This window comes from Neophocaena asiaeorientalis, unplaced genomic scaffold, assembly GCF_003031525.2.
Source record: "Neophocaena asiaeorientalis asiaeorientalis breed wild unplaced genomic scaffold, Neophocaena_asiaeorientalis_V1.1 scaffold318, whole genome shotgun sequence".
NCBI lineage: Eukaryota > Metazoa > Chordata > Mammalia > Artiodactyla > Phocoenidae > Neophocaena > Neophocaena asiaeorientalis.
In genome coordinates, this window is record NW_020173761.1 from 698,233 (window position 1) to 713,794 (window position 15,562).

Consider the following 15,562-nt stretch of genomic DNA (forward strand, 5'->3'; position numbering starts at 1 on the left):
CAAGAGATTTCTGTGCATTAATTTTGTATCCTGCTACTTTACCAAATTCATTGATTAGTTCTAGTAGTTTCTTGGTAGCATCTTTAGGATTCTCTATGTATAGTATCATGTCATCTGCAAACAGTGACAGCTTTACTTCTTAAAAGAGAATAAAAGAAAAGAAAATAAAGTAAGATAAAATAAAATAAAGTTATTAAAATAAAAACAATAATTATGTAGAAAAAAAAATTTTTAAGTAAAAAAAAAAACGGACGGATAGAACCCTAGGACAAATGGTGAAAGCAAAGCTATACAGACAAAATCTCAGACAGAAGCATACACATACACACTCACAAAAAGAGGAAAAGGGGAAAAAATCATAAATCTTGCTCTCAAAGTCCACCTCCTCAATTTGGGATGACTCGTTGTCTCTTCAGCTATTCCACAGATGCAGGGTACGTCAAGTTGATTGTGGAGCTTTAATCCGCTGCTCCTGAAGCTGCTGGGAGAGATTTCCCTTTGCCTTTGTTCGCACAGCTCCCGGGGTTCAGCTTTGGATTTGGCCCCTCCTCTGTGTGTACGTCACCTGAGGGTGTCTGTTCTTCGCTCAGACAGGACGGGGTTAAAGGCGCTGCTGATTCGGGGGCTCTGGCTCACTCAGGCCAGGGGCAGGGAGGGGTATGGAGTGTGGGATGAACCTGCGGCTGCAGAGTTCGGCGTGACGTTGCACCAGCCTGAGGCGCACCGTGCGTTCTCCCAGGGAAGTTGTCCCTGGATCCCGGGACCCTGGCGGTGGCGGGTTGCCCAGGCTCCCCGGAACGGGCGGTGTGGAGAGTGGCCTGTGCTCGCACACAGGCTTCTTGGTGGCGGCCGCAGCAGCCTTAGTGTCTCAATCCCGTCTCTGGGGTCCGCGCTGTAAGCTGCGGCTTGCGCCTGTCTCTGGTGCTCCTTTAGGCAGCGCTCTTAATCCCCTCTCCTCGCGCACCAGGAAACAAAGAGGCAAGAAAAAGTCTCTTGCCTCTTCGGCAGGTCCAGACTTTTCCCCGGACTCCCTCCCGGGTAGCCGTGGCGCACTAACCCCCTGCAGGCTGTGTTCACGCTGCCAGTGCCATTCCTCTCCCTGCGCTCCGACCAAAGCCCGAGCCTGAGCTCCCAGCCCCGCCCGTCCCGGCAGGTGAGCAAACAAGCCTCTCGGGCTGGTGAGTGCTGGTCGGCACCGATCCTCTGTGCGGGAATCTCTCCACTTTTCCCTGCGCACCCCTGTTGCTGTGCTCTCCTCCGCGGCACCAAAGCTTCCCCCTCTGCCACCCACAGTGTCCGCCCGCGAAGGGGCTTCCTAGTGTGTGGAAACCTTTCCTCCTTCACATCTCCCTCCCACTGGTGCAGGTCGTGTCCCTGTTCTTTTGTCTCTGTTTATTCTTTTTTCTTTTGCCCTAACCAGGTACGTAGGGAGTTTCTTGTCTTTTGGGAGGTCTGAGGTCTTCTACTGGCGTTCAGTAGGTGTTCTGTAGGAGTTGTTCCACGTGTAGATGTTTTTCTGATGTATCTGTGGGGAGGAAGGTGATCTCTGCGTCTTACTCTTCTGCCATCTTCCCGCTCTCTCCCCTACTTATTTTTTTAATCTGATTATACCATGTGCATGTTTTCTCCTATTCTTTTTAGAGCTAGGTAATGTAAAATAAAATAGTTACCATGAGCGCCAATTCACTTAAGTCGTTCCACTAGGAACTTTTATTTTTAAAGATATTTTATGGGTGTTTATTGAAATTAAAGAAATTTGTTTTGAACTTGAGTATTTATAGCTCTGTAAGCCACCTCAAATTCTTTTTTGGAGCAAGACCAAGGCATAAATAAATGTAAATATAAATATAAACATAAATATAAATATAAACATATTTCCTTTGCTATAATTTTAGTTTCAAAATTGTCTTCTAGTAGTAACATGTTAATGGGGTCTTCTCTATTTACCTTTCCAGTTATTTAAGGGCCCAATTTTAATGAAGAATGTACAAAACTTCAGGCTTTTATCACTACTTGAGAAATGACTTGAGTCACTTTAAATGCCATGACTGTTTCTTCATCACAGTTGTCCATTATATAATAAATGTATAGATATGTACACACTCAGACACACTCAAAATATCTGAGTTATGCATCATCAGATTTATCTCACAGCATGTTTTTCCATGTTACCAAAAAATAAAAATATATATAAAAGTATAGAGAAGACAGGGCTTTCCTGGTGGCACAATGGTTAAGAATCTGCCTGCCAATGCAGGGGACACGGGTTTGAGCCCTGCTCCAGGAAGATCCCACATGCCGTGGAGCACCTACGCATGTGTGCCGCAAATACTGAAGCCCGCATGCCTAGAGCCCGTGCTCCGCAACAAGAGAAGCCATCGCAGTGAGAAGCCTGCGCAGCATAACGACGAGTAGCCCCTGCTCCCTGCTCGCCGCAGCTAGAGAAAGCCCATGCACACCAACGAAGACCCAACGCAGGCATAAATAAATAAATAAATATTTTAGAAAAGTATAGACAAGACAGCGTTATTGCAGAAGATTGTCTATAAAAATGAAAATTGGGAAAATTAAGGTGGGGTACATGTGGTATATGTACTGTATATATCTTAAATTAAGAGTAAATATTAAAAGTTTATTATTGCTTTAACATTGTACAAAGTGACAATAATGACTGGTAATTGAGAGTGACATTTCTGAGTAGTACTACAAAGTTATAATTTTTATTTGTTCTTTTTTCATAGGTTCAGATCATAAAGCTGTAATTCATTCTAAATCCTCTCCTGAGATTACTCTGAGATTTGAAAGTGGGCCTGGTGCTGTAATACACTCTTTGCTTGCAGAAAAGAATGGCTTTCTGCAGTGCCATATAGAAAACTTTAGCACTGAGTTTCTTATATCTTCTCTTATGAATATTCAACATTTTTTGGAAGATGAAACTGTTGCAACAGTGATGCCAATGAAGATACAAGTTTCTAACACAAAAATAAATTTAAAAGTATGTTAACAAATATTTTTATATTTTCATGTTATAAATGTTCACTTTGCCTACCTGGACTTTGATTCATGTCTAGAAATATGAACTGGTTGGTCTTTGTGGTGATGGTGTAGAGATTTTTCATAGAACTTAGAAAATATCAAAATAAAATGAGCAGTTTTCTCACTGTATGAACTAAAGCGTGTTAAAGATATATTTCAAACTCATTAAGAATATTATTGGCTGAAGTAATGTTTAAGAAAATGATTAATTGAAGATGATTAATTTTATCTTTTACTTTAATAACAACATGCCAATACTATTTATCTTTCCTGTAGGATGACAGTCCTCGTAGTAATACAGTATCCTTTGAACCAGCTCCTGTAACTGTTCATATTGATCATCTTGTGGTAGAGAGAAATGATGATGGCTCTTTTCATATCAGAGGTATATATGAAAACAGTTTAAGTGAACATTTAACTGAAATATGTCATTATTAGTATGCTGATTGTTTTTTTTTCACTCATACTTTTTGTATACTATTTTATATGTGTATGCATATGTAGTAGTAGATGATTTAGGGACACTGTGATACATTGTGATAAAATATCATCCATGTATGAACCTCTAGCTCAGGAATAACTCATCTATAATTGATTTAGTATCTATTCTACAAAGGTGTTTTGAATGAAGTCCTTCCAGGGTTATCTCAATCTTCTCCTTTTCAATGAACCCTTCTCTATAACTTGATGTGACTTCTTAAAATTCTTGAGTACTTATTCTCCGTACCTTAGTTACTTATAGTATATTGCTATGTATTTAGTTCTGTTTCAGTGCTTGTATCTCCACTCTAGCAAGATTTCTAAGGTCTCTAATGTAAGGGCTGTGTCTTCTAAGGTAGTGTGGAGTAGTGGAAAGAGCTTGAGTTGGTAGACCTAGGTATTCTAGTCCTCACTTTGTTAGTAGCTACTTGAGGGTGAAATGTGAGGGACTGATAAGAGACAAACCAGAAAAATCTGTAGCCAGAAACCATGAAAGAGAAGACTATTGCTGAGGTAGAAGCAGTTTGTGGGGCACTCTTGACTGAAGAGTCCTTCTCTCTGGAGCTGGGGAACAGCTACAGCAAACATAGAAGTCAGGCCAACAAAGATCAAAATGTCATCTTCGTTACTGATAAAAGCTCAGGTGAAGATAGCTCAGGTGTGAGAAGTTAGGTTTGCTGTATGGCTCTTGCTCCCAGATGCTTTAGATCCCCAAACTGCAGGTCTGTCTTACACAAAACCAAAACAGAGTGTTCCAGTGCTTCAGAGTGCTGAAGAAAAGTTGAGACTTTTAAAGAAATATCATTAATATCCTCAGACAGATGATAGGATTTTTTTTTTTTTTTTTTTTTTTTTTTAACCCTGCATCGGCAGGCGGACTCTCAACCACTGCACCACCAGGGAAGCCCAGATGATAGGATTTTGAACTCAAAACAAGAACAAGCTTTTATGTAAAATAACCAGTTAGAAGTCCTTGAAAATTAAAAACCTGATCTTTGAATTTAAAAATAGTAGGTCACCTAAAATCTATCAGCTCTACCTTCAAGAGATATCCAGAGTCAGACCTGAATCATACAGTATGTAGCTGTCTCAGATTGGCTTCTTTTTTTTTTTTGCGGTACGCGGGCCTCTTACTGTTGTGGCCTCTCCTGTTGCGGAGCACAGGCTCCGGATGTGCAGGCTCAGCGGCCATGGCTCACGGGCCCAGCCACTCCGCGGCATGTGGGATCTTCCCGGACCGGGACACGAACCCGTGTCCCCTGCATCGGCAGGCGGACTCTCAACCACTGCGCCACCAGGGAAGCCCTCAGATTGGCTCCTTTCACTTAGTTATATGATTTAAGGTTTCTCCATGACTTTTCAAGGCTTAATAGCTCATTTCCTTTTAGAGCCAAATAATATTCCATTGTCTGAATGTTCCACAGTTTATTTCACCTACTGAAGGGCATCTTGGTTGCTTCCATATTTTGGCAGTTATGAATAAAACTGCTGTACACATTCACATGCAGGTGTTTGTGTAGACATTAAGTTTTCAGCTCCTTTGGGTAGATACCAAGGAGTGTGATTGCTGGATCTTATGGTTAAGAGTACGTTTAGTTTTGTAAGAAAATGGCTGTACTATTTTACATTCTTACCAGCTGTGGATGAGATTTCTTGTTGCTCTATGTTCTCACTAACATTTGGTGTTGTCAATGTTCTGGATTTTGGCTGTTCTAAATAGGTGTGTAGTGGTATGCTGTTGCTTTAATTTGCATTTCCCTGATGACATATGATGTACGCGTCTTTTCGTATGCTGATTTGCCATCTATATATCTTCTTTTGAGGTGCCTCTTAAAGTCATTGGCCTCAGAGAGAGATTTCTTATTGATTAAAGATACCCCAAAACATACCTCAGTCATAAACCTTTATCCATCTAACAACATAACTGAAAAATATAAAGCAAACCTATTTGAAGTAAAGAGAAATGGAATCATATCATATTGAGATGCTATAATCATAGAGAAACTTTTACGTGCCTCTCAGAGTACAAGTATAGATACATAAATATAAATATGTGTGTGTGTGTATGTGTATGTATATATATATATATTTGAATTCAACAAATGGGTAATTTCAAATACCCATAAAACTTCTCTATTAATTCAGTCTCAAAGAAAATATCAACAGATTCCAAAACATAAAGTTCATGCAGACCATTTCTCTGATATCAGTGCAATAAAGTTTGTCATTGACATAAAAATGTAGCAGAAAATAAAATATTTTTTAAATTAATTAATTAATTTTATTTTTGGCTGCATTGGGTCTTTGTTGCAGTGTGGGGGCTACTCTTCGTTGCAGTGCGTGAGCTTCTCGTTGCAGAGCACGGGCTCTAAGCGCACGGGCTTCAGTAGCTGTGACACACAGGCTCAGTAGTTGTGGCGCACGGGCTTAGTTGCTCCGCAGCATGTGGGATCTTCCCAGACCAGGGCTCTAACCTGTGTCCCCTGCATTGGCAGGTGGATTCTTAACCACTGCACCACCAGGGAAGTCCCAAATAAAATATCTATACTTGACAAAATTTAAAACAATCCTTGCTCTAACTGTTGGGGATTTATTGCCAACTGAGTGAGATTAATTACTATTTGCTAAAGAAAACAAAAACAAATATTTCTTTTAAATGAGAGTTTTATAATATCTAAAGAAAAATATCCACTTGCATACACATAATGGAGAAATAAAGAATTAAATAAACATCAATTTAATGAGTAAAAACTAACTTAAAATCAAGGTGCTTTGAAAAAATTTTCTCTATATTTTCCCCTATATTTCTTATCTGTATTTTACAATTAGTGAAATATCAATACATATTTTACCAATTGTGAACTGTATTTTAATGTAGTAGCTAAGGCAAAAGTGAATCACTGATACAGCAAGGGCATATATTTGCAAGAAGATCATTTCAATATGGAAACTCCATTTGGATTTGTCTTTAAAGTTGTATGGGTTAAAAAAAAATCACATATGAGGGACTCCTGGCGGTCCATTGGTTAAGACTCTGCACTTCCTTTGCAGGGGGCGCAGGTTCGATCTCTCGGGGAACTAAGATCCCACATGCCCTGTGGTGTGGCCAAAAAAAAAATCACATATTTATCTTTTCAGAATATGTCACATATTTATACACTTCATTTCTTACATTTTTGAAAACTCTTGCTCCTTATCAAATGTTTTACATTTTAGGAATATAATTTTTTTATTTCATGTTTTTACAGCGACACTTGGATCTTTTCAGCAAAGCCATTTAGGTAGTGATGAAATGTTAGAGAAAAGCATATGCTAGATTTTCTTTAAGTGGGCATCAAAACTCAGGGTATTATTTAAATTTAGCAGCAGTACTCATGTATATAAAATATTCTTTTTAAGCATTACTTTTTAAAAAAAATTATTTATTTTTGGCTGTGTTGGGTCTTCGTTGCTGTGCACAGTCTTTCTCTAGTTGTGGGCAGTGGGGGCTACTCTTTGTTGCTGTGCGCAGGCATCTCATTGCAGTAGCTTCTTTTGTTGCAGACCACGGGCTCTAGGTGTACAGCCTTCAGTAGTTGTGGCACGCAGGCTCAGTAGTTGTAGCTCGCAGGCTCTAGAGCACAGGCTCAGTAGTTGTGGCGCACGGGCCTAGTTGCTCTGCGGCATGTGGGATTTTCCCGGACCAGGGCTTGAACCCGTGTCCCCTGCATTGGCAGGCGGATTCTTAACCACTGCGCCACCAGGGAAGTCCTGTAAATTGTTGATGTACCTTTCAAAAGCTCATTGAGACGATGGAAAATTTTGTTGTGTTATTCAGGATATTAACATTGTACAAAATTTAAGATAATTTATTTTAGTTTTCCATTGTCTCTGGAAAGAACAACATGTTTTAAGCATAAGCAAGTATGCTTTGTTTTATACAGAGTGTCTCATGTTTTATATCAGTGTATTCCTAAGAACAATATCATGAAGCAGATTACATTATGTTATTTTTCTTATCATGTGGAAATGAATTGCATGAGGGTCTTTGGTGTATGATGTACGTAATACGTAGTCTAATGTACTGCACATAAAGCTTGTATGATAATGTATCATAAATACGACTCAAATTAATATATTAGCCGTGATAAACAAGTATTTAACAGTTTTATTTGCTTCTTAGAATTTTGAAGCACTTTGGGTAAATAATTTGAATGGCCCTACTTTCTCAAGTAGCTCTTTAAGAAATTTTCAGGTATGGCCATCCCCTGGTGGTCTATTGATTAGGATTCGGTGCTTTCACTGCGTGGCCCAGGTTCAATCCCTGGTTGGGGAACTGAGATCCTGCAAGCCACGTGGCACAGCCAAAAAAGAAAAATAAGGAAGGAAAATTTGAGGTATGCTGAGTTTTTCTCCCTTAAAACAAATTTATTTAGCAAACAGGAGCATTCAGAATAATCTGACTAGTAGGTGTTTCAAAAATTAGTTTTAAGTGTTTGTTGCTGTGATAATAGCAGCTTACCTAATATTTTTCTTTACTCCTTCCTGTTCTTTTAGTGTACTATGAGGTATACTTGCAGCTGCTCTGGATGTGATTAAATAAAGTTCATCATAAAGGAATAGATGGTTTTTTGTTTTTATTTATTTATTTATTGCCACTTATCATAGTACTCCACACTTCTTGGGAAAGACTAATTTTTCAGTACAGAGAAAGTTAAAATAATTTTTCAGAAAATTACAAAGGTATACTACAATTTCTTGTTGCTCCAGTGAAATATGACTAATTGAGTAACTTAATAACACTATTATAAGAGAAAAAGACAAAATGTTTGTTGTGTATGTGTTTGTGTGTGTGTGTGTGTGTGTGTGTGTGTATATATATATATATATATATATATATATATATATATATATATATATAGTATGTGTGTATATCCTATGCCATTTGCTGTTAATTAATTTTAATAGTAGTGTCCTGTCTCTCAACATGTCTTGCACCCAACACACCTAGGACCTGGCATACTCCCATCTGAGAGAGTGGCCATTGTGGCATTGACTCCCAGCAAAAGTGTTGTGAGGGAGTACCTCCCAATAGATTATATTGGAATGTTGGGGGTAGGATGGGGCATTGTATATTTAACGGTCTGTGATGAACAACTCTTTGCCATATACAGCCTTAGAATCATTGCCATAATACTTCCTCACTGGGAATGAGGGAAGAATTTTTAAATTACTAAACCTAAGGAGTAGTGTAAAACCTAAACTCGGAAGAGTGCCTGTATGACACTCAGAGAAGACAAATGAATAGACATCTTCTATCTGAATAAACAGAGAACTGTTAAAACCTCGATTTAAAGTCAAATATTTATTGAACACCTGCTGTGGTACTAACAGCAATTAATATTTGAATAATGCTTTCCAGTTTGTAAAGTTCTTTTACATTAAATATTGACTCACTTAATTCTTACCATAAGCCTTTGAGATAATTAAGACAAGTATTCTTATCATCTCCTTTTTGCAAATGAAGAAATTAAAGTTTAGATAAGTTGAATGGCTTGTCCAAGGTACAAGATCTAGAAAGTAACTAGCAGAGCCTATGCGAGGGGAAAAGTGTACATTGTCGTAAGGTGCACATTTCATCCATGAGGGGCATGGATTTGTTCATCAAAATTTGTCTTAAAAACTAGAAAGAAGGGCTTCCCTGGTGGCGCAGTGGTTGAGAGTCCGCCTGCCGATGCAGGGGACACGGGTTCGTGCCCCGGTCCGGGAGGATCCCACATGCCGTGAAGCGGCTAGACCCGTGAGCCATGGCCGCTGAGCCTGTGCGTCCGGAGCCTGTGCTCCGCAACGGGAGAGGCCACAACAGTGAAAGTCCCGCGTACCGTAAAAAAAAAACAAAAAACTAGAAAGAAGCTCTTTTAAAGTAAATAAAAGGAAATATGTCTTTCTATAGTAATAGACTCCAATTACCCTTGTCAGTTACAGGTTCTCTCCTTTCCTATCCCTTTCCAGTCCCTCCCATCTTTACACTTGCTTCTTTCTGCCTCTTCCTCCTCATTCCTCCCCTTCTTATCTCTTCATTTTCCCTTCCTACCTGCTCCTCCCTACTTATCTCTCCCTCTTTTTTTTTCTAATTGAAGTATTGTTGATTCACAATATTATATTAGTTTCAGGTGTACAGTATAGTGATTCAGTATTTTTATAGGTTATACTCCATTAAAACTTATTATAAGATAATGCCTGTACTTCTCTGTGCTATACAATATATCCTTGTTGTTTATCTATTTTAATCTATTTTATACCTAGTAGTTTGTATCTCTTAGTCTCATATTCCTCATTTGCCCCTCCCTGCTTTCTTCTCCCTTTTGGTAACCACTAGTTTGTTTTCTGTATCTTTGAGTCTGTTTCTGTTCAGAGCAGCACTCTTTACAGTAGCCAAGATATGGAAGCAACCCAAATGGATAAAGAAGATATAAGATATATATATATAAAAAAACACACACACTGTGGAATATTACTCAACCATAAAAAAAGAATGAATTCTGCCATTTACAGCAACACGAGTGTACCTAGAGAATATTAAGCTTAGTGAAATAAGTCAGACAGAGAAAAAGAAATACTAATGATTTCACTTATATGTGGAATCTAAAATTTAGGTACTACAAATGAGTGTATATGCAAAACAGACTCACCGTTAACTCTCCGTCTTTATCTCCAGTTACAGCTACATCCCTCTTCCTCTTTTCCCATCCTCACTCCTCTGTCTCCTCCACTCTCTAGCTCTCTCTCCTCCCTCCTCCTCTATTTCATTCCTTCTTTTTCTCTTCCCATATTTCTTCCTCTCCTCTTCTTTCCCTCTCCTTCCCTTTTCTCTCCTCATTCCACCTGCCAGTGATCGAAATAAAATGGGTTTCAGAATTGTTTGGTCAGTGGTTTTTTCATTATTCTTAAGATCTCATGAGTAGTGAGATATAGGCTAAATAAAATGGGTCTTGGGCCCTCTGTTTTCCTCACTACAGCCTATGTAAGTCAGCTTTTTTTTAGTTCATATTAGCATTCTATGTCAGATTTCATTTAAAAGAAGAGTTTTGCTCCTCTAAAAGTTTGAAAAACAAAAGTATGTTATAAATTTGTAATCAAGTAGAATTTTAGGGGTGTTATTAATTTTTTGAGGTTGAAAGAGTGGAGAATTTGGCTTTTCCATGGCATAGTACTTTAGGATTTCTCTTACAGTCACTGCCAAGCTGAATTGTATGCTAGTCTGAAACAATACAACAGTTTTTGTAGTTTTTTTCTTAGTTAATACTACTAAAAACATAATCAGTACAGGACAATATTGTAAAAAGTAGTTTCTGATTTGAGACCACTGTAATATAATGAACCCAAGAACAAACCAAAACTCAACTTGATGTCATTTATCCATGTTAATGGAACTATTCCATTTTTTTTATATACAGAATGGGGTAAAATTGATAGAACCATTATGGAGGGTAATTTGGCAATATGAACAAAAGCTTTAAAAAATATTTTTGTTCTTTGACTTAGCTAACCCCTTCTGGAAATTTTTTTTTTTTTTTTTTTGGCGGTACACGGGACTCTCACTGTTGTGGCCTCTCCTGTTGTGGAGCACAGGCTCCGGACGCACAGGCTCAGCGGCCATGGCTCAAGGGCCCAACTGCTCCGCGGCATGTGGGATCCTCCCGGACCGGGGCACGAACCCGTGTCCCCTGAATCGGCAGGCAGACTCTCAACACTGCGCCACCAGGGAAGCCCTGGAAATCTTTTTAAGGGGAAAAATTATTTTGAGCAGTATTACTCTTTTGTCTGCTCAGTATAATTTGATATGGTGAACTGCCTTTCTATCATGACTGTTGCATGTGATTTTGGTGGACTTAGCAATCATATGACCCTATCACAAAAATGGAGATGGGACCCAGCAGGGCCAATCAAAAGATTTCAGCCCTTGGGACACTGAGTGATACATGAATGGACTGTGACCCAAGCATTCTGAGTCTTTTTTTGTGAATTGAAAGGACACTGAGAGAGAAGGGGTCACAGGCTGTAAAACTTACTTGTTTGGGGTCACCAGAGTCTACCTTTGCCATCATATGACTGAACTAACCCAGAAGAGAAGAAAAGTGGACCTGAGAAGTAGAGAGAGTCAGATTCCTAAATTGACACTCCTGAGGACATCATATGAATTTCAGTATCTGGCTATACCTGAAGCACCATCACTTGTTTTTGATTACTGATTTAATCTCTTTACCTGTTGTATTTGTGTCTATTTTGGTAGCTTGTGTCTTTGTAGGAATTTTTCTATTTCATCTAAGCTATCTAATTTATTGGTATACAGTTCTTCACAGTATTCCTTTACAAGTATTTTTATTTCTGTTAGGTTGATAGTAACATCCCCTCTTCCATTTCTGATTCTAATAATTTGTTTCCTTTTTTATTTTTTGGTCCATCTAACTAAGGTTTTATCAATTTTATTCATCTTTTCAACAGATGAGCTTTTGGTTTTGATTTTGTTCATCTTTTCAATGAATGAGCTTTTTTGTTTTATTGACTCTTTGTCTTCCTGTTTCGTAATGTCTTCCTACTAATAGAGATACTCATTTTTAAATTAGTTTTTCACAAGAGAACTTAATGTTATCTGAGTATTTATTTGTTGTATTAGATTCTCAGATGCTTAACACTAGAAATGATTTGAAAGAAGATGTCAAAAGTGATTCAGTGCTGCTTACCAGTGGGAGGTGTGATCTGAAAAAACAACACAGTGTCACTCAAGCCACTCAGACGAGCCCAGAGGTTCCTTGGCCTTCTCAGTCAGTCAACTTTCCTGAGTGCTCCTTTGACTTTACTAGGGAACAGGTAATGGAAAAACTAGTTCATTCTCATTCAGTTTCAGCAATTAAAATAAATATTAAATAGTTAAGACATTATTTACTTATTTAACATTTGTTGAGTGCTTGTTATATGCCAGGCACTGTGTTAGATGCTGTTGATACAGTGTTGAGCAAGGTATGGACATCCCCAGCCTTCACAGAGTTTGTAGTCTGATGGAAGATAAAGGAGTAAGTGTGGGACAGTGCCAGTTTCTGGAATCCACGAAGGCTTCTTGGAAGATATATTCATTTTGATGTCTTATTTTTAAGTTGCAAAAGTATTGTTATGTTTTGGAACTTTGGAAAAATTTTTTAAAACAACTCTAACATATTGTAACCTCCTACAGTGCTGTCAGTATTTTAAAATTTTTCCTCCCAGGCTCTTTCCATAATTTTTCTAAACAATTACTATTCTAGTGTATATAACTGTATTTTTTTTACTTAACATTGTTTAACAGATGTCTTCCATATTACTACGTATGCTTCGCATATGTATTTTATTTGTTTTTTTAATTCAAGTATAGTCGATGCTTCATATTTATTGTTAGTGGCAGATTAATATGGGTGTGGATGTGTTGTCATTTCTAAGGTTCCTCTTAACATTTAATATTTGAGTTGCTTCTTATTTTTTGCTGTTATCAAATTCTATCCAGCAGAATTTTAATTCTCTATGATAGAACCACAGAATGAGTTCATTCATCTGTTTAACAGGATTTGTTGGATGTCAACTCTAAGCTAAGGATATAGAATTGTAACAGTATACCACGCCCTGTCTATTAAGAAACTCAAAGTTTAGTGGGAAAGACAGAAGCATGTAAACGGTAGTCAGAACATACTGTTTCATGTGTTATATGTACTAGAGTTTGTGAAGTACAGTGAAATACCCAACTTGGTCTGTAAGGCAGGCATTCTTAAGCTGGTACTAAAAGGTCTGAGAACTCTTTGAAATTGAACGAATTTATTTTAATATATCTGTGTAAATGTGTTTTCCTGTGGAGAAAGTTTTATCACATCTTCCTGACTAGGGGTTAGGGAATGGTTCTAAGAGGATAAAATGCTTGAACCGAGTCTTAATGAGGGCAGACCTATTGACATCTAGATGAAAATGTCTAATGAGATATTCAGAATGTGGGTCTGGGGCTCCAGAGAGAGGCTTGTGCTGGATCAGGCTATCTGTAGTTATTGGAGCCACAGGAGTAGATGAGATCATCTAAGAGAGTGGCTCCAGTGATAAGAGAAGGCGACCAATTATGGAATTTAATAGAATACGAAAAATGTAAGGGTTATTAAACAGCTGAGGAAAAGATGAAAAGTCCATAGGTAGAGAGGGATAAACAAGAAAGAACTGTAGCATAAAAGGCAAAAGAGGAGAGAGGCGTAGCAAGGAGTGGTGAGGCAGCAGCATCTTAAGAGAAATTGAAATTAAACAAAATCACTATTAGATTTGGAAATTAGAAGTTAATTAGTGTTTTGAATTGCTGGGTCAAAACTTACGGACATTTTTAAGTGCTTGGTATGTGTTTCCAAATAAATTCGCAAAACAGTTTCCGGCTTAAGTGCATCCTCACCAGCATTGGGTAATTTTACTGACTCATGTGTCACACCTTTGATACTGTATAAATAGTTTGTGTTTTCTGAAAATGGTTAAGTTTTCTTATTTTCCAAATTTATCATTTCAGCTCATGGAAGAGAATGAATCTCTTAAACAGGAATTGGCTAAAGCTAAAACAGCTCTTGCAGAGGCTCACTTGGAAAAAGATGCTCTTCTCCATCATATAAAGAAGATGACAGTTGAATAGCAGGAGTGGCAGTCAGAAACTCAAATTATAGCTCTGGAGTATGGTGGTTATATTTATAATGTGATGTTTCCAGTTAGTGGAAGACTTTCCTTTTCATGAAAAGACAATAAAATGAAATAGAATGTGATGAAGTGGTGACTATTCCAAAGCCAGTTTAGAAAATACTAGGTACGGGCATTACAATCTTTTGGTTGTTTTGTGTTTTGGGGTTTAAACCCTCTTTTAAACTGGTGTGATATAAGGAAGTCAATGCATACTGTAAAATAATTACCTGCCTAATGAATAGAAGATGTCATTTCCTAATTTTGATATTACATTATAGGCATTTTTTAAAAAGAAAAATTTAAATCTATGTGTTCCCACTATTTATCACTATTTGTTAATAATTTACTATTATTTACAAAGATTCAGATGCTTTTAGGGCTAATGTAAAATAAAAGGAGGCTTACATTTTAAATGTTATTAAAATTATGTACTTATATCTATATGTAATTACTGTAAAAAAAAGTCCAATCAAATTAATGAATATCTAATGGCTCGGTTTGAAAATTCTAGAAAATCATCACCCTACTGCACTTATGAAGTAACTTGAAAATGTGAAAAAGAATCATTTTAAGTGATGGGTAAGCTGTGTAAGTTGAAGCTATAATTTTCAACAAAGAAGATGGCATAAATGTTAAAATAAAAAGCATAAACTGTAAAAAAGCAAGACATTAGAGTATATGGCCAACTGATTTAAAAAGCATTATTTGTACATTCCTTTAAACATTTATTGTTAGAAGTAAAAGAGTAATTTAACTATCCTACTAAATTTAGCATTTGTAACTGTAAGAATTTTAACTAATGCTATTTATATTAGTTCTTTACCTTCATCTTTCCTTTATTTAAGGAAGGGAATGTTTTCAGAGAATTTTCTTTTCACATACATAAAACAATTTCATACCATTCCTGTAGTATCACAACAGGTGGATGTTTGCACATGTCAAATTTATAATGCTAGTTTTGATTAAAGTTCTATGTGACTTATATATTATCTTCTATAATAAGAAAAACTGGTAAATTTTGAATTCTATTTTCTAGGGATTGTTAAGTTTGAAAGCAACATGAGAGAGAATCTCAATCATGCATTATGAAATAAAAGTTTATGAGTATTTAAGAAACAGAGGCTTTTAACAATTTAAAATATATTTCTGATAGAATTAAACTAAGTGGGGTCTATTTTAAAATTCACATTCTTAAACATAAATATATCTAAGATAGAACATGAAATAGCTGGACTGCTCTTTCTTTAAGATACTTGAAAATTTTCAACCACGTTCAGACACTTTATGGTGCTTTGCTTGTTTGGTATGACTTATTTAGCCATCCCTCTATCTAAGTACT

The 15,562-nt window shown here is 37.3% G+C and overlaps 1 protein-coding gene across 6 annotated transcripts in view; it reads left to right on the forward strand.

Annotated features, from left to right (window-relative positions):
- BLTP3B (bridge-like lipid transfer protein family member 3B) overlaps positions 1–14,890 on the forward strand; it is a 96,185-nt gene extending 81,295 nt beyond the window's left edge. For all 6 annotated transcript variants that reach the window (XM_024751311.1, XM_024751313.1, XM_024751316.1 and 3 more), the window contains 4 exons: positions 2,742–2,995; positions 3,313–3,421; positions 12,173–12,366; positions 14,060–14,890. In XM_024751311.1, the coding sequence (XP_024607079.1) occupies positions 2,742–2,995; positions 3,313–3,421; positions 12,173–12,366; positions 14,060–14,179 (677 nt within the window). In that variant the 3' untranslated portion in view covers positions 14,180–14,890. The remainder of the gene's footprint in view (positions 1–2,741; positions 2,996–3,312; positions 3,422–12,172; positions 12,367–14,059) is intronic.
- Positions 14,891–15,562: the final 672 nt, after the last annotated feature.